The sequence below is a fragment of the Halichoerus grypus genome, chromosome 5 (assembly GCF_964656455.1).
Source record: "Halichoerus grypus chromosome 5, mHalGry1.hap1.1, whole genome shotgun sequence".
NCBI classification, from domain to species: Eukaryota; Metazoa; Chordata; class Mammalia; order Carnivora; family Phocidae; genus Halichoerus; species Halichoerus grypus.
In genome coordinates, this window is record NC_135716.1 from 93,821,422 (window position 1) to 93,841,864 (window position 20,443).

Here is a 20,443-nt window from a genome sequence, read left to right on the forward strand (position 1 = left end):
TTAATTCTGTGGGAAAACAAAGCTGCCATCAATATCAAAAGGCTCTACTGTATGACAATTTCCCTTAACAGCCCCTGAAGAATTAGATGTGAATTCACCTAAACCTTTTAGGCCTTTCTCAGTCTCTACACCCAAGTATACTGGAGTAATTAATTTAACATCAAACATATTATGTATCATAACTATGTGAGATGTTAGGACTATAAGACAGGACTCACACCCTGGAGGAGGACAGAAACGTGGATGTATTAAGACAGTAAATACAATATACACAGCAAATTTAAGTGGTTTGGGAAAATAATATGGTAATGGGTTCTGCAAATTTGGGGATGTACTCAAATTCATTCATTTTTGGGGTATTAATAAAATATTTTCTTAGTTCCTACTTTGTGCCAGGCACTGCTTATGGTGCAAGGGATACAGCAATGAACAAAACAAGCAAAACTTCCAGCCCTCATGAAGTTCATATTCTAGTGTTTTGAATAAACATGTTATAATAAATAGCACTGAAATTAGTTCTACTGTGATTCTGTAGCTTCCTACTTATACTCTCAATTAGAAGGGTAAGAATCGGGGCGCCTGGGTGGCTCAGTCTTTAAGTGTCTGCCTTCAGCTCAGGTCATGATCTCAGGGTCCTGGGGATAGAGCCCCACATCGGGCTCCCTGCTCAGCGGGAAGCCTGCTTCTCCCACTCCCCCTGCCTGTGTTCCCTCTCTCGCTGTGTCTCTCTCTGTCAAATAAATAAATAAAAATCTTTAAAAAAAAAAAAAAGTAACTATTTCCCTAATTAGTTTAGGTGTGTACTTTTAGATCATGAATTAAGGACAGAGACTATTCTTACTACTTTTGAAAAATTTAACCTCCTGGGCACCTGGGTGGCTCAGTTGGTTAAGCATCTGCCTTCGGCTCAGGTCATGATCCCGGGGTCCTGGGATAGAGCCCCGCATCAGGCTCCCTGGTCAGCAGGGAGCCTGCTTCTCCCTACTCCCACCGCCCCCCGGCTCTCATGAATAAGTAAATAAAATTAAAAAAAAAAAAAAAGGGTAAGAATCTCCTAAGCAAACACCACATTTTTTAGGGGTACTCAAAGGAAGATTCTTCACCACTAAATTTCTGTTGGTTTAGCATTTAATGAAAAATAAGAGTCAGGTTTGGAAATTTTTTTTTGAGTGATTCAGAATTTAAACTCAACATAGTGCTAACAAATCTTTCAGATAATTTTTACTGGCATATTTCTAACCCTCTGCAGTTTTAGTTGAAGGTTATATCTTAAAACTGTATTTTGTCCATATCCTGTAAAGTATGACTTAGGCTAACAAGATTCTCATATCTTGGAACCTCAAATCTTTTAAGCAGAGGGATCATGGCATGTTATTACTAATGTTATTACTAATGATAGCTTATTACAGACTTATCAAAACTGCCACTTGGTGCAACCTCACTTCACCTTATAAGGCGGCTGACAGAGATACACTTCGTTCCACACACAATCTCTTAAAAATAATTAGAATTGCATCACTTGCTCTACACATGCTCTGGGAAAGGTTTTACTACTTCCAGTTCAGTGTCATGTTCAAGTCAACCCGGAAGATCAGTTAGAATTTGTTCATCTGTTTACAAACCTGCAGTTCCACTGCCATTAACAGCTTCCTTGTCCTCATCTTCTTCCTCTTCAGGAAGAGAGCTGTCCATTCTTTCCATCTTGCTGACAGATGTAGTTCGTTTTCTTTGGGATTCGGTGTCAAACTCATTATCGAAGAGGACCTGATCAACTGGATCTGGCTGGAAAGGGCTGGGTTCTGCTGGAGGCTTGGGAGTTCCATAGAAGTTTCCTGAAATGGACAAAATAACGGCAGCTGAAAGGACTGATTTGAACTGAGAGTCAGAACAACATGGTCCAGTGTATGTCTCTGCCCTGCTGCCTTATACCGAGGCTTCTGAATGGCCAAAAGGAAGCCCAAATGCTTCTTCTTGGGAGCAGAGGAGGGAGAAAGAAGAGAAAGAACTAATTTCTCAAGTGCCCATGTATATTCTAACATTATCTAACTTTTTAATACTATTTGTACTAAGGATAGATAGGAAGTTGACTTCATGTACACAGATTATTTATTCCTATAGGGCTTGCTTTGCATGGGCTCTAAATTAGGGCCTGATTTGTGAATTTAAATGCATCAATGCTCTTGTGTAAGACTAATTGGTATAGGAAGTGGGAGTAAAGGAAGAGAAAACGAACTCAAATAATTTTGTTCTGATGTGTAACATAATGAACTATTTTGGTAAAATGAGAAAATATGTGGGTAAAGGATAAAGCTAAGAACCAGTGTGTGCTGAAATGTAGGCTGTTTATGTAAAAGTAATTTTTAGGTTCTCTGAGCATTCTAATTATATTATTTTATTTGACAATTTATTGAACAAATAGAGACATTATTAGCATAATTCAATATTGGCTTACTCTCAGGAAAGCAAGAAATACTTTAATATTCTAAGTCTTGAGGATCAGGAATTTTTGCAGTAAAAATAAATGTTCCAGAGTAGAATGAAAACAATTGAATATCTTCTTAATTTGTCATGCAGTTCCCAGTAGGCAGCCAAATACAATGGAAAACCACTCAAAAGGTCTAACTACATTAACAGTTTTTGGCTCCTGCTGGTTTCAACCTTTTATCAGCCACTATACTAATGCTATCGAAAGATATGGTTAGGGAATAAAATATTCATGATCTTCTTTCATTTATTTATTTTTAAAAATCACACCTTCTAATGAAATTCCTGGGCTCCTAAGGAGGCAATTAAGATGCTCATCACATAAAGTAAATTAATGGGGTATACAATGAATTATTTGTCCCAGATGAAAAAAAGTATAGGTTGTTCACCATAATACTGAGGCAAATCTACAGATCACTTTACCTTTGGTCATGTGTGCCTTGAGGGAAAAGCATTAAGATAAATTCTTTGGACATCTGACTTTGGGTGGTAATTGTCATTAAAATATTCAAGACAAAACAATGAAATCAAACCAAAAAATTTTTCAACTACATCTTGCCTCTCCCCACTCAACTACTCCCTTGCTCCCAAATCCACATCTGAAATGGAGTTACCCCTGTCAGGCAGATGGATGCGAAGATCTGTATTTAAAACAGACTCAAGAGAGTCTCTGCAAACTTTCTAGCAAACAGTAAAACAAGGACCCAGTGAAGAGGCCATCTCACACTTCTCTGGGGCAGAGGGCCCAGAAACGTTCCAAAGAGAGGTCTGGTTGGGGAACAGGATGCTTCAGGATCTCAATTTTTCCTGCACTGTGTCCAACAATCACACTACCCAGGAATTTGGACATTCTGTGACAAAAATCAAACATCCACCTTCCCTAAGGACGGTAGTTCTAGTAGCAACACTAGATACACATTTTATTGCGTAGTCTTAGTAATTATTATCTCACTCTAGGACGTTTAACTGTTTTCTAGGGTGAAATCAGACAAATTTAGGATATTTTGATTGCCACCCATGATCATTAAGATTTTAGAACTTCATAACAAATTCTGGCAGTTTCCTTATTTAAACACAATTATTGGACTTAAAGAAAACTAGCATTGCTTATAAGGAAATTAGGCCTATTTTTCTTGAGTTGTTGGTAAGTATCAAGATTTCAGATACAGCAATGCATAAAAATGACATGGTTTGTGAATCCTGACTATAGTTATTGACAGAAAAGGTTTTCATCTTTTTGAAGCTGTTTTAGAAGGGTTTTTTTCCCTTTCTCTTTTCTGAAGGTTTTTTCATTTTTCAAAAAGAACTACCAACTATTAAATATTTTAAATACATACAGAATCAGAGACAATTGTATTAGACACATCCTTATTTGTTTATTTAACTTCTGCCGGATTCCTTTCAGGTCTCCCTTTTGTCCCCCTCTTTAAGGACATACATACACGGTCACATGTTCGATTAAGGCCATAACTTCCTGTCAGTCCTTCAGGAACAGCTCTCCCTGAGTTGTTCTGAAGTTGGTATGTGTCATTTCCCTGCACACTGTGTACAACTAGGATGTATGTATATGCATATAGAACATATAAATACCATTGTTTTCATAAAAGGTTCATAAAGGTTTTTCTAACATTTCGTATCTTTTTTTATTTATTTATTTATTTATTTATTTATTTTTTTTTTTAAAGATTTTATTTATTTATTTGAGAGAGAGAATGAGAGAGAGAGAGAGCATGAGAGGGGGGAGGGTCAGAGGGAGAAGCAGACTCCCTGCCGAGCAGGGAGCCCGATGCGGGACTCGATCCTGGGACTCCAGGATCATGACCTGAGCCGAAGGCAGTCGCTTAACCAACTGAGCCACCCAGGCGCCCCTCGTATCTTTTTTTAGAAACAGTATGCTCTATGTGTTCTTTTGCAACTTTCCTTTTATTCAATTATATTTCTAAGACTTGTTCCTGTTCATTCATGTAGATTCAAGTTTATTTAATTGCTGTATAATAGTCCGTTTTCATGAACAAGTTAAAATGCATTTTATGAATTCCCCTACTAAAACAGAGTTGTTTCCATTCTCTCACTATTTCAAATAACGCTGTAATGATTGTTCTGGTATGTGACTACATATGCACATAGATAAAGATTTCTCTAGAGCAGGCATCCAGAGAGGGAACTGCTGGGTCAGAGCTAAGTGCATCTTCAAATTTACTAGCTATTGCCAAAATGCTCCCCAAAGGGATTGTATCATTTTATACTCTTGCCAGCAGTATATGGGAGTTTCCACTTCTCACAATTATCAGACTTTAAAATTTCTGTCAACCTGATGGGTGTGAAATGGTACATTTCAATTCGCATTTCCTTTAAATTTAGCACACAGCAATTATAATATGTAATATGCCACTTTGTCATCGCCCATGTTCTTATACTTAACAGAGGAAAATGAGGGAGAATGTCTTGTGATCTAAGGACAGAGAAGGACTTCTTAAACAAAACTTCAAAAGCACAAACCCTAAGAAAAACAGTGATAAATCTGACATATAAAAACTAAGGATTTCTGCTTAACAAAGAAACACATGGACAAGCATAATAAGTGACAGAACGGGAGAAAATATCTATATCCAATAAGGAATTAATGTCTAAATAAATATCTAAATATCTAAGGAATGTCCACAAACTGGAATGTGGATTGAGATCCCACTTTTAAAAAAATGTACAGTACAGGGCGCCTGGGTGGCTCAGTTGGTTAAGCGACTGCCTTCGGCTCAGGTCATGATCCTGGAGTCCCTGGATCGAGTCCCGCATCGGGCTCCCTGCTCGGCGGGGAGTCTGCTTCTCCCTCTGACCCTCCCCACTCTCATGTGCTCTCTCTCATTCTCTCTCTCTCAAATAAATAAATAAAATCTTTAAAAAAAAATAAATAAATAAAAAATAAAAAAATGTACAGTACAAATGAAAAGACAATTTGCAGAAGTCCAAAACACTAACAAGCATATAAAAAGATATTCCAACTCTCTGACAACCAGAGAAGCTAGAATTAAAAGTAGATCCCACTTCTACAACCATCAGATTGGCAAAATGATACAGCTGGACGGTGAGGACATGGAATCCTTATTCTAGCTGCTACAGGAACCAACCCCTCAAGACGGCTGGCGGGAAAGCAGCTGCAGAGCTGCCTCGACTCCTTCATCAGATTAAGTACCTGCAGACCTTATAGCCCGACAGTTCTGCCCCTGGGTATATGTGCCACGGACATCCTCACACAGGTCTAGAAGAAGAGGATGCTGCAGCTCTATCTGTGGTGAGGGGGTGCTGGAAGCAATCTGAAAGTCAATTACTACAAGAGGGGTTAAGTAGAATGCAGTGGATCGCTGTGCAGTAGTTAAAAAAGCAATGAATTACATGTAAATTCACAATATGGAGTGCTGTGCAGTGGTTAAAAAAAGCAATGAATTACATGTAAATATAGGACAGCGACATGGATGAATCTAAAAAACACTGAAATAACTGAGCACACTTAAAAACTGAATGAGATATAGAACACAGTCCAGATGCAAATAATACATGCATGCACAGAAGACACATTTTGCGAGAATGCATATGAACAAAAGCATACAGATTAAACACATCCGAATGGTTGCCTCTAAAAGGGAGGTGAATGAGGCCAGGCTATTGGCCTCAAAATAAAAAATAAGTAGTGGTCATTTCCTCTCAGAAGTCTTCACTGGCCACCTTATCTAAATAAGACGTTTCTACTCTTTTCTTTAAAGCTCTTATTTTTGTTTTCTTCATAACGTCTCCTTTTATAGTGATTTTGCTTGTTTTCTGACTGCTTTTCCTACTCGGATATAGGATTTATTAAGGCAGTACCATTTCAGTATTGTTCACCACAGTATCTCTAGCACGTTGTAGGTACTTAATAAATGGGTTGCTGAATGAACGAATGAATGAATGAGTTGTGGGAGCTAAGCCCAAAAAGCACAGCTGGGGCAAACTGAGCAGGCAAAAAGGAAATCACAGAAGACTCTGAAGAGGAGACACAAGTGGAGCAGCGGTGGAGGAAGACAAGCATGAGAGCAATGGGCAGGTGGGTTAGACATGGGGAAGAAACAGCCACAGTAGCCCAGACATGAGCTTGTCCAGAGCCTACGAAGTGGTGTGAGAGTGAAAAGAAACGCATCGTGAAAGCTGTTACAGAGGAAGAAATGACTAGATTTGGTGACAGAGAGATGGAAACTCTAAGGAAGGGGAGGGAGTAAATGATGACTCCACCATTTTGAGCCCAGGGTACAGCTAAAGAGAGAAATTACGAAGAATTATTCTTTTGGATAGAACATCAATGCATACTTGGATATGTTGAATTCAAGGTTAGTGTTCATCGAACACCACCTCTAGGCACTGAAGATACTACTTACTTACTAGACATGATGAGGCTTTCACCAAGCTTGTGAAAAAGGCAACTATAACAGCATGAGAAAGCAATGATGGAGAAGTAGAGCGTGGATGGGAGTGGACAAGCTTGCCAGTGAAGAGTGTCAGGTAAGGGAGAACAAAAGATGGAACACAGCATCATTTAAAAATTGAAACTGATCTTAAGTCTCTACTTCTAGAAACAAGTGGGTAGAGAAGAGATATGAAAAGAAAACCAATTATTCCATTTTTGTTGTTTTCCCCCCAATCTATATTCTCTTTTCTCCAAGAGAGCCAAGCTATAGATTTTTTTAAGTGCACAGTATTTGGATTCCTAACCACAAACAGAAAGCAAACAACAAACACTTGTTGAGTTCATATGATGAATATGAATTACTATAAAATATGCAAACTGGCTGTTTTGAAGGATTTCAGTATATTCTTCACAATCAGCTTTATAATATGATGGAACGCTTCTGCTTAATTACTTAATCCCATTTTAGGTAGTAAATTACAAACAGGCTAACCAAAAGAAAACCTTCCCAAAGACCAACAGAAGACAATTTAAAAAAAAATATTTTATTGATCAATTTCCCTTTGAAGTAATTCCAGCCATTCAGATAGTTCTCTGGGTTGCTGCTGTTGTCAGTATTTGGGGACATACCGTCATACGTTCCACTTTCTAATAATGCTCCACTCTCTTCCAGTGCTTTGAACTGTTCAACAGAAATGAAATTATAGTCCACCCCTGGTACTTCCCCATCCCTGGGGGCCCTTGTAGTGCCTAAGGAAAAAAAACAAGAAAAAAAATAGGTTGCTTTTAAACTTACAAAATATTGAGAATAATAGAAAATACAGTCTATAGAGAACACATGGGAGAAACACACTACTGAATATATGTACCTTCTAGAAAGACAACCAGAAAATTTTAGGCAACATTTTTAGGTGAAAATAGGACAATAATGTAGGATGACTAAATATACTTTAATATAATCTACAGATAGCTACGAAATACAAACCACAAAGACTAAAAAGAGTTCTAGTGTCAAATTAACATCTGAACGAAAGATAAATCTACCAATGATAAGACTTCATATTTTGGGGGACATGGTTATTCTTTTTTTTTAATTGAAGTATAGTTGACACACAATATTAGTTTCAGTGTATACAGATTTCATTTCTATCAAGCTACCTTATGTATTTTTCTTCCCTGGTATAAGTGAAGAGAGAAACAATTTTTAAAAGTTCTTTTAATGCACTTTAGTTTTAAAATTTGGACAAATATTAATTATGAAATTATTTTAGTTTAATGAATAAAGGACTTAAAGCTTAAGATAGGTATTCACATATTGCTTCTCAGCCATTATTCTCTTTAAGTAATTTTAAAAATTTAAGAAGTACACTGTTTAATGAAATACACTATGGCAACAGAATAGTAAATTCCTATCAAGGAATTCACACTAAAGTAAAATCTTTTATTTATTTATTTTTAAGATTTTATTTATTTGCGAGAGAGAGAATGAGAGACAGAGAGCATGAGAGGGAGGAGGGTCAGAGGGAGAAGCAGACTCCCTGCTGAGCAGGGAGCCCAATGTGGGACTCGATCCCAGGACTCCAGGATCATGACCTGAGCCGAAGGCAGTCGCTTAACCAACTGAGCCACCCAGGCGCCCTAAAGTAAAATCTTTTAGATCAAAGTATAAATTCAGGTATGGCAGCATTGCTACATTTGACTGAATTTTACTGAATATGATCCAACGTTTCTGTGAACTGATACTAGAAAAATTATTTCAAATAGTAGAGAATACAAAAAAAGAGACCCAAGTATTTAGCCTCAAAACAGAGTTGGGATATTGCAGCAAATCCTGCACAAGAATCCCTTTCCAGATCTTTTCTTCCACTTATGCTCCCTAGTCATTAATGGCGCTCCAAGCCAGAGGGCAGAGAGTCCGCCATCTTGGGTTCCTCCCTCTATTCCACATCTGGTTAGTAAATCTGGTTGATTCCATCTCCTCAATACCTCTAGGGTTTATACACTTTTCTTCATTCTCACACTCATCTAATTCATATCACTATCTATGGTCTGTTTTGTTGGTCTCATAGGGTCAACCCTTACTTCTCCCTGGCTATGGTCCTTACCTAGACTGCAGCCAGTGACATCTCTAAAACAATCATCTGAGCAAAAAACCTCTAAATCTATCAAATGTTTCCCATGATCTTTAGCAATAACAATCCTCTTCAGGTTCTTTTTTGCCTCACCCCTTTAACATTCTAGGCTTTAACCATAATAGTTTTTTTTTTTTTTTTTAGTTCTTTTAATGTTCCTTACACTTGCTTACCTCCACAAGGCCTTTCTCCAAGTCATCCCTTTCCCTGGAAGACTTCCTCTTCCCTTTCCCACTCTTACCTCAGCTGACATCTACTCATCCTTTACATCCTGGCTTCAGAAGTTTCTTTAGAGGACCTTCCCTGACTCCCACCTGGGATGGAACACGAAGGAATGATGTCTACATGGTTCAAACTAATAGTCCCAAGTCTTAACACAGTGAAAGAATCATAGTAGGTACTCGATATAGACAGTGGTCAAGTAAATTATGTGAAATTTTATACAAATATAATTAGCACAGTACCTGGAAATACGCTATTATTATAATTAATGGAAGATTATTAATTGCTCTTACTTTTTAGTTGTATTACATTCTACTATATTCTGTAACCTGAAAAAAATTCACAAAGGTGATAATAAAACATTAATGGTAACAATCTCAGAAAATGATTTAGCCAATACTATAAGCAACAAGTATATTCAATAAGTTTCCCCCTTGTTCTTACTGAACTTGTTATTTTTAAAATGAGCATTTATCTGTTTTATATCACAGAGGATAAAAAAGCTGGAAAACATAACTTTTGTTAAAATATTTTTGTCATTGTCAAATTGTTGTTTTCTCATGCATTGGCTAAACCACATTGTTAGATTCCCCAAATCAATAGCTTTTAGCTCCATATTAACTAAAAATTAACATTGGAAAATAAATTTAATGATTAAATTTAACATTTATAATTATCTGTGATAGAAAGAAAAACGTGGCCACAATATTTTGTACCTCCTCTCATTAAGAGATGGGGTGGCCTACTGCTTCACCTCTGAAATCTGGACTGGATTTACGATTTGCTTTGAAAAGTTTAATGTGGAGGATGTGATGCTGTACAAGTTCAGGAGTCTAGACTTCCATCTTTGCTTTCTTGGAATGGTTCCACCACCAAGTATGGAAGTCCAGGTTACACTACGATGAGAGAGCCCCAGCCAACAAACAGCACCAAGGTTCCAGACATGTGAGTGAGGCCATCTTAGCCCCTCCAACCCCAGTGGAGGTGCCAATGACTGCAGCCACATAAGTGGTCCCGGTTGAGCTCATCTAACTCATGGAATCATGAGAAATAATACATGATGGTTATTTTAAGCCATTAAGTTCTAGGGTGATTTGTTATGCAGCAAAGGCTAATTGAAATATTATCCAAATAAACTCTACTATGAAATATACTGATTATAGGGCACCTGGGTGGCTCAGTTGGTTAAGCGACTGCCTTTGGCTCAGGTCATGATCCTGGAGTCCCTGGATCGAGTCCCGCATCGGCCTCCCTGCTCAGCAGGGAGTCCGCTTCGTCCTCTGACCCTATCCCCTCTCATGTGTTCTCTCTCTCTCAAATAAATAAATAAAATCTTTAAAAAATATATATACTGATTATATAAAACCTGAAAAACCCGATTTAAGAGCAAACCATATTATAGATAATACTATAAAAAGAGCACTGATCCAAGGGGCAGGAGATACTCCGTGTTTTAGTCTGGAATTGTTAGTAATGATACGATTTTAAGCAAGCACTTAATCCCTCTGTGCTTCATTCTCTTTCTGAAAAGTGGTGTTAAGCAAGGTGATATTCATGATTCTTTCCATGAGTAGGTATGAAATGCCATGTGTGACACATATATATATTTCCAAGACTTAAAAAGAAGCTTTAATGTTACTTCTCTACAAATACAGGTATTACAAATTTTCACATCCTCTCTCCAAAAATGTGTCATCTCAATACACATAAAAAGTTCTCTCCTTTCATCTACCCTACTCTATTGCCTTCAGCATTCCAGAAAATTTATATTGGTATTCTCCTGATACTCTATATATTTAATGTAAAGCTTTCTATATCACCTCTAGTCCCTACTATATTTCTCCTTTTTACATAAAAATTCCTCCAAGTTCTGTTTACTCACAGTCTCCCAACTCCTCTCTTCTGTCTCTTGAGCCCATTCCAATTAGATCACTGCCCCAACCACTCCACTGAGACAATCTGCTGTGTTCATCAGGAGTCTCCACTTTGCTTAACCCAATGCTCAAGTCTCAGTCCTCTTATTACCTGACCTATCAACATTTGATACAACTGATCATTCCCCTCTTTTGTTTTATTCTGAAATATACAGACAGGTACATAAGACATATATGTAAAGTTTGACAAGTAATAATAAAGCAAACCCCCCAAGTGAAGAAACAGTATCACCAGGAGACCAAAAGCCCCCTTGTACGCCTCCAATCATAAATCTCTCCTTCCCCCCACCCCCAAAAGTACCCACCACCTTGACATTTGTGATGATGATTTCCTTTCTTCTTTAAATTTTTTTTTTACCAACTACATAATGCATTCCTAAGCAACAAAGCTTAGTTTTGCCTCTTTTGTAATTTCATATGAACGGAATCATGCCATATGCATCCTTTTATGTCCACATTAACACTTGGAGTCAGGTTTTTAAACTTCTGCCAACATGTGAAGGCATCTCACTGTGTATTTAATGTGCAACTGATTTATGAGATCACACATTCTTTTTCAAATATTTACTAGCCATAGAGATTTCTTCTGTTGTGAAGTGACTGTTCAAGGCTTTTGCCACTTCTCTGTTGGTTTGCCTATCTTCTAAAACTTGACTTGTAGTTCTTTACTACAGTACTTCATCAAATCTAAGTAATCAACAGCTTCCAAATGCACCATTTTATCACTAAAAAAGAAAACTGGCAATTAAAATCAAAAGATTACATCTACTGTAAGATACAATACAATTGTAGAGAGGCTAACATGTGAAATAACTGTGTCTTACTATTGATAAAGCACTGCAGTCCTTTGTCAGATATACGTGTTGCAAAGGGGGAGTTTCTGCAAAAATGTGAAATAAGGGGGAGCCTGGGTGGCACAGTCGGTTGGGCATCCAACTACTGGTTTTGACTTGGGTCATGGTCTCCAGCCCCACGGCGGGCTCTGTGCTCAGCATAGTCTGCTTAAGATTCTCTCTCCCTTTCCCTCTGCCCCTCCCACTCATGCTTTCTCTCTAAAACGAATAAATAAATCTTTTTTAAAAAATGCTTTCTAGAAACAGTACTTTCTGCAAAATCGTGTTCCCCAAATAGTGGAGATTACCGAGAAAATAGGGTCAGGGTTGATTTCTCAAAACCTATTGCAACTTTGTAACCAGAGCCTAGCAAAATCAGTAACAACCCTAATTAAAAACACTAAGACAGCTTAAAAGATATTTTAAATTCCTGATAAAAATACCAGTGTAAATAAAATACTTTGTCTTTAAATAACAATTTTAAAAAAAGAAAAGATAGCTTGACAGGGATATAAGGAGGGTTGGAGCTACTGAATAATGAAGATAAGGCAAAAGGTGCAATAAATGATTTTTAAGATAAAGTACACGTCCAAATTGAGAAAAGAGGCCAAATCGAGGTGAATGGGCATTATGCACAGTGCATGCAACATTCAACTATGTTTGTATATTCTGTTTACTTGCTGCTACTTGATGACACAAAACATTAGCTTGCTGGGGAAAATGGAATAAGAACCAATATTACCTCCATTAAATTGACATCATTATCCCACCTACTTACCAATCATATATGAACTTACTTGTGTTACAGAAACAAACATTGTAGCAGAATAGACAGTATCTTCTCCCACTCTGTGATTTTTTTCATCTTTTTTAATGGTCTTTTAATGATAGTAGTTTTTCATTTTATTGTAGTCAAATTTATCAATCCTTTCCTTTATAGCTAATGCTTCTGTGTCTTGTTGAAGAAATCCTTCCTAAGGCCATGGAGACATTCTATATTCTTTGTAAAAGTATTACAACTTTGCCTTTCACACCTAGTACTTTAATGCACTAAAATAGATCTTATTCGGCCTGATGGGAGGTAGTAGTCCAACTTCTTTTTTTTCCAGATGGCTATTCAACACACTTATTGAAAAGTCAATTATTTTCCCCTCTGATCAGGCAAAGTCACTTCTTTCATAGAAATCTCACATAGAAATGCTTAGATAAAACTGGATGTGTTATTGGGCTATTACATCCTATTTACCCACTGACCAGTCCTGCACCATTATCATGGTGCTATAATTATTACATTTCTATGATAAATCTTGGTATAGAATAGAAAAAGTCCACCTATTTTGTTTTCTCTATTTACAGCCCTTCCATATAAAACCTGGAATCAGAGAAATAGGCTAAGAATGCTGGAATTTTTATGGGATTAGAATGAATCTATTAATCAATTTAAGGAGAACTCCTGTCTTCACCATATTGAATCTTTAATCCAGGAACAAGAAATCAGTCAGTATATTCAGATCTTCTTTATGGCCCCTTAATTTTATCTTACAGAAGTCTTTACACTTCTTTAGAGATTAATTTCTAGGTATTTCAAATGCCTATATGCTATTATAAATATCTTTTTGTAAACTTTCATTTTCTAATTATTAATGATATAAAAGAAAACAATTGTGGGAATCTACTTGGTCACTTTATTTGAATATAACTGACCCACAATCAAATTCACTAAACTCACAATTCTGTGAGTCTTGGGACTCATCATTCCTAAAGGTTTTCTCAGGACCCTGTGGAAGCTGCTGATCTGCTGTCACTGTAGTTCTGTGATTAACAGAATCTCATATACATAGAATCATACACTGATTCCAGTAGTGGTTTGTACCTGGCCTCTTTCATTTGGCATGATGCTTTTGAGATCTATCCATGTTGTGGTTCAATATCCTTTTATTGCCAAGTGGTATTCTATTGCACAGATATACCAAAATTTGATTAGGCATTCACCATTGATGGGCACTTGGGCTGGTTCCAGATTTGGGGCATTATAAATAAAGCAGCTATAAACTTACAAGTCCTTGGGCAGACATATATTTAAATTTATGTTGAGCTAATACCTAGGAGTGGAAATGCTAGGCCATATGGTAAGTGTTATGTTTAAAAGAAAATGTCCCAAAGTAAATATACTTTGCATTCTCACCAACTCCTAGATGAGAGCTGCAGTTGATAGACATTACTGTTTTCATGTAGGGATCCCTCCTTGAAGTCTCTTGGCCAATTTACTTTTTCTAAATCCCCAGAAAAATCAGTTGATAGGGAAAATGAGGAAACAAAGTATTATAATTCTCCTGTGAGAATTAAAGCTTAATCATCTGACACAGAGATGTTACTGATTTGAAGGAATCTAAAAATATCAACTGAAAGCAAGAGCAGAAAATACTGACAAGTGAAACCGAATGGTCAAGTTGACATTTGCAGGCACTAGGACAGAAGCACATGGGAGAGCAGCATTCACAATCCACTTGTCAGTCTTACTTGCAGCTGTTCCTGAGCTACAAGTGTGAGGTCAAGGCCCTGTCTGCTAACAGTGAGTCTTTCTTGCAAATACAATATTAGCGCAGTTAGATGCATTTATACTTTATATAAATCTTATGAGTGGTGTTCTCCAAAAATCACAGGTTTTGAAGGCTAAATAAGTCCTTAAATCAGCAGTTCTGATGTGTGATTCTATGTAATGATGTTAACCTTGAAGGGGGATCTGAATGTTATTTGAATACTACCCAACAATGTCCCTTGGCATTTTCCACTGCTTGAGTATGTTGCTATGAGTTTCAGTGCTTTGTAAACCCCTTTAATAGAAGAAATGCAGAGAGAAGTGAATGTTGCTGTGGAACACTCCAACCTGAAATCAGAAACTGGTGTAAAATCTGAAGTAAAAGCAATATAGATTTCAATGGCAAAACCAAAATCAGGGAAAGGAGACAACATATTTTCATCATTAAAAAAGAAAACAAGCTTATTCAAGAAAACAACCTAATGCCCAATCTGAAGATGCTTTTGGACACACACTTAACAATTTGAGGAGCATCGACGCAATACGAATTTTTTTTTACTGTCTGGAATACTTGTTACCAAACTCAAAACTATCAAATAATACAAGTGATACTTTTTGTACAATTTAATTTTAGGAGTGAAAATTTTAAATAGGATAAAATGTGTGGATTTATCTTTCAAACTTTTAACTGATTTTTATTTGGCATTTATTTTGCATAAATGTTTCCTTCTCTAATGTTTTCTATTAGCAAATGTATCAAGAAGAGATAAGTGTTGAAAAGTGTTATTATAGTCTTGTTTTGTTGATTTACAATAATAATAAACCAGGTGATTTTTCAAGTGCTTGGTACACCCAGGAGAATCCATTCCACGCCATGGTGTTTGTAGCCATCATTCCTGCCATAAAAGTCAAGGGCAGCAGTCATATGGATTCCCAAGGTTAACCTGATTCAGCTAGTACTTTACCTCAATCAACCACAATTTATACTGTGATTAAATTGTGATGCCAGATGGGGAGCAAGATGGCGGAGGAGTAGGAGACCTGGATTTCGTCTGGTCTCAGGAATTCAGCTGGATAGGGATCAAACCATTCTGAACACCTACAAACTCAACAGGAGATCGAAGAAAAGAATAGCAACAACTCTCTGAACAGAAAAGTGACCACTTTCTCGAAGGTAGGACGTGTGGAGAAGTGAATCCGACGTGATATTCGGGAGGATAGACGGCGGGGGAGGGGGCCTCCGTTGGCCGCTTCTGGCAAGTAACAGAGCTGAGGAGCACAAAATCAGAACTTTTAGAAGTCGGCTCCACTGTGCTCGCTTCGGCAGCACATATACTAAAATTAGAAGTCGGCTCCGCTGAGGGACGTCGCTCCAGTGGCTAAGCGAGGGGTGGAACCCTCGCTGGGACAGTGTGGTCTCAGGACCCTCGGGGTCACAGAAAGACCGGGGGTGCCTGAGTGCGGCAGAGATCCCAGAGATCGGAGCGGGGAAGCCGGCTGCAGAGACGGAGCCCAGGCTCTCAGCTCGGGGTTGCCATAAACCGTGATCCGCGGCACAGTCGGGCCACTGCTCCTCCAGCAGGGACCCAACAAGCGGCAGATCCGGGGAGACTCCCCTTCCTCCCCCAGGAGGAGTGGCGCGGGAGCGCACCGCAGAGATCTGCTGGGTTTGGAGACTCCACACAGGGTCGTGAGCCAGAGAAAGAAATGCTTGGTCACAGGCCGGGTGAGCACAGAGTGCGGCAGGAGACTGGGGAGACGGGAGTGATTGACTGCTTTTCTCTGGGGGCGCACTGAGGAGCAGGGCCCCGAGTTCTCAGCTCCTCCGGGTAGGGAGATTGGGAGGCCGCCATTTTCACTCACCTCCTCCAAAGCTGGACGGAAAGCTTGCAGGGAACAAAAGCTCTGGAGAGCAAACCCAAGCAAATTACTTAGCCCAGACCGGCAAGGGCGGGGCAATTCCGCCTCCAGCAAAGACATTTGGGAACCATGGCAACAGGCCCCTCCCCAAGAAGATCAGCAAGAACAGCCAGCCAAGACCAAGTTTACCGATCAATGAGAACGGCAGAACTCCAGAGCTAGGGGAATACTGCACATAGAATCCATGGCTTTTTTACCATGATTCTTTAGTCTTTCAAAGTTAATTTTTTTAAAACTTTTTAAAAAATGTTTCTTTTTCTCTTTTTCAAACATCTTATCAATCCCTTTTTTAAAAAGTATTTTTTATTTTTCATTTTTAGAGTCATATTCTATCCCTTCATAGTAGTTACCATTATTTTTGGTATATATATGTAAGTTGTTCTCTCTTTAAAATTTTGGGATACAGTTTCTTCTAACAGATCAAAATATACCCTAAATCTCTAGTGTATGGCTTTGTTCTAGTCTCCTGCCTAATCACATTCTCTTCCTTTTTTTTTTTTTAATCTTCTTTCTTTTTTCAACCAACTTCTTATCAATTCCTTTTATAAAATCTTTTATAATTTTCATCTTTACAGTCATATTCCATCCCTTCATCGTATTAACCCTTATTTTTATACATATATATGTTTTACTTTCTTTAAATTTTTGGGAAGCACTTTCTTCTAACAGACCAAAATATGCCCAAAATCTAGTGTGTGGCACTGATCTATGCACCAGCCTGATCATATTTGATCATATTCTGTTTTTTTTGTCTTGTTTTGTTTTTGTTTGTTTTTATCTTATGTTTTTCTTTTTTCTTTCTTTCCCTTTCTTTTCCCCTGGTTTCAGGTCTTTTCTGATTTGTTTAGTGTATATTTTCTGGGGACACTGTTACCCTGTTAGCATTTTGTTCTCTCATTCATCTATTCTCCTCTGGACAAAATGACAAGATGGAAAAAATCACCTCAACAAAAAGAACAAGAGGCAGTACCAACTGCCCGGGACCTAATCAATACGGACATTAGTAAGATGTCGGAACTAGAGTTCAGAATGATGATTTTAAAGATACTACCTGGGCTTGAAAAAAGCATGGAAGTTATTAGAGAAACCCTTTCTGGAGAAATAAAAGAACTAAAATCTAACCAAGTCGAAATCAAAAAGGCTATTAATGAGGTGCAATAAAAAAATGGAGGCTCTAACTGCTAGGATAAATGAGGCAGAAGAGAGAATTAGTGATATAGAAGACCAAATGATGGAAAATAAAGAAGCTGAGAAAAAGAGAGATAAACAACTACTGGATCACGAGGACAGAATTCGAGAGATAAGTGATACCGTAAGACGAAACAACATTAGACTAATTGGGATCCCAGAAGAAGAAAAAAGAGAGGGGGGCAGAAGGTATATTGGAGCAAATTATAGCAGAGAACTTCCCTAATTTGGGGAAGGAAACAGGCATCAAAATCCAGGAGGCACAGAGAACCCCTCTCAAAATCAATAAAAATAGGTCAACACCCTGACATCTAATAGTAAAACTTACGAGTCTCAGAGACAAAGAGCAAATCCTGAAAGCAGCTTGGGAGAAGAGATCTGTAACCTACAATGGTGGAAACATTAGACTGGCAACAGACCTATCCACAGAGACCTGGCAGGCCAGAAAGGACTGGCATGATCTATTCAGAGCACTAAATGAGAAAAATATGCAGCCAAGAATACTATATCCAGCTAGGCTGTCATTGAAAATAGAAGGAGAGATAAAAAGCTTCCAGGACAAACAAAAACTAAAGGAATTTGCAAACACGAAACCAGCCCTACAAGAAATATTGAAAGGGGTCCTCTAAGCAAAGAGAGAGCCTAAAAGCAACACAGACCAGAAAGGAACACAGACAATATACAGTAACAGTCACCCTACAGGCAATACAATGGCACTAAATTCATATCTTTCAATAGTTACCCTGAATGTAAATGGGCTAAATGCCCCAATCAAAAGACACAGGGTATCAGATTGGATAAAAAAACAAGACCCATTGATATGCTATCTGCAAGAGACTCATTTTAGACCCAAAGACACCCCCAGATTGAAAGTGAAGGGGTGGAAAGCCATTTACCATGCTAATGGACACCAAAAGAAAGCTGGGGTGGCAATCCTTGTATCAGACAAATTAGATTTTAAACCAAAGACTGTAATAAGAGATGAGGAAGGACACTATATCATACTTAAAGGGTCTATCCAACAAGAAGATCTAACAATGGTAAATATCTATGCCCCTAACATGGGAGCAGCCAATTATATACGCCAATTAATAACAAAAGCAAAGAAACACATCGACAACAATACAGTAATAGTGGGGGACTTTAACACCCCCCTCACTGAAATGGACAGATCATCTAAGCAAAAGATCAACAAGGAAATAAAGACTTTAAATGACACACTAGACCAAATGGACTTCACAGATAGATTCAGAACATTTCATCCCAAAGCAAAAGAATACACATTTTTCTCTAGTGCCCATGGAACATTCTCCAGAACACATCACATCCTAGGTCAAAAATCAGGGCCTAACAAGTACCAAAAGATTGGGATCATTCCCTGCATATTTTCAGACCACAATGCTTTGAAACTAGAGCTTAATCACAGACGAAAGTCGGAAAGAACTCAAATACATGGAGGCTAAAGAGCATCCTACTAAAGAATGAATGGGTCAACTAGGAAATTAGAGAAGAATTTTAAAAATTCATGGAAACAAATGGAAATGAAAACACAACTGTTCAAAATCTTTGGGATGCAGCAAAGGAAGTCCTAAGAGGAAAGTATATAGCAATACAAGCCTTTCTCAAGAAACAAGGTCTCAAATACACAACCTAACCCTACACCTAAAGGAGCTGGAGAAAGAACAGCAAATAAAGCCTAAACCCAGCAGGAGAAGAGAAATAATAAAGATCAGAGCAGAAATCAATGAAATAGAAACCAAAAGAACAGTAGAACAGATCAACGAAACTAGGAGCTGGTTCTTTGAAAGAATTAACAAGATTGATAAACCCTGGACAGACTTATCAAAAAGAAAAGAGAAATGACCCAAATAAACAAAATCATGAATGAAAGAGGAGAGATCACAACCAACACCAAAGAAATACAAACAATTATAAGAACATATTATGAGCAACTATACGCCAGCAAATTAGATAATCTGGAATAAATGGATGCATTCCTAGAGATGTATAAACTACCAAAACTGAACCAGGAAGAAATAGAAAACCTGAATAGACCTATAACCACTAAGGAAATTGGAGCAGTCATCAAAAATCTCCCAAAACACAAAAGCCCAGGGCCAGATGGCTTCCCAGGGGAATTCTATCAAACGTTTAAAAAAGAATTAATACCTATTCTTCTGAAACTGTTCCAAAAACTAGAAATGGAAGGAAAACTTCCAAACTCGTTTTATGAGGCCACCATTACCTTGATCCCAAAACCAGACAAAGACCCCATCAAAAAGGAGAATTACAGACCAATATCCTTGATGAATATGGATGCAAAAATTCTCACCAAAATACTAGCCAATAGGATCCAACAGTACATTAAAAGGATTATTCACCACGACCAAGTGGGATTTATCCCTGGGCTGCAAGGTTGGTTCAATATCCGCAAATCAATCAATGTGATACAATACATTAATAAAAGAAAGAACAAGAACCATACGATCCTCTCAACAGATGCAGAAAAAGCATTTGACAAAGTACAGCATCCTTTCTTGATCAAAACTCTTCAGAGTATAGGGATAGAGGGTACATACCTCAATATCATAAAAGCCACCTATGAAAAACCCACAACGAGTATCATTCTCAATGGGGAATAACTGAGAGCTTTCCCCCTAAGGTCAGGAACGCGGCAGGGATGTCCACTATCACCACTGCTATTCAACATAGTATTAGAAGTCCTAGCCACAGCAATCCGACAACAAAAAGAAATAAAA

General features: G+C 37.9%; 1 protein-coding gene across 3 annotated transcripts in view; it reads right to left on the reverse strand.

Moving 5' to 3' along the window:
* MAGI3 (membrane associated guanylate kinase, WW and PDZ domain containing 3) overlaps positions 1-20,443 on the reverse strand; it is a 237,077-nt gene that overhangs the window by 67,345 nt on the left and 149,289 nt on the right. For all 3 annotated transcript variants that reach the window (XM_036088450.2, XM_078072592.1, XM_036088453.2), the window contains exons 3-4: positions 7,547-7,666; positions 1,623-1,832 (exon numbers count right to left, since the gene is read on the reverse strand). In XM_036088450.2, coding sequence (XP_035944343.2) covers positions 1,623-1,832; positions 7,547-7,666 — 330 coding nt within the window. The remainder of the gene's footprint in view (positions 1-1,622; positions 1,833-7,546; positions 7,667-20,443) is intronic.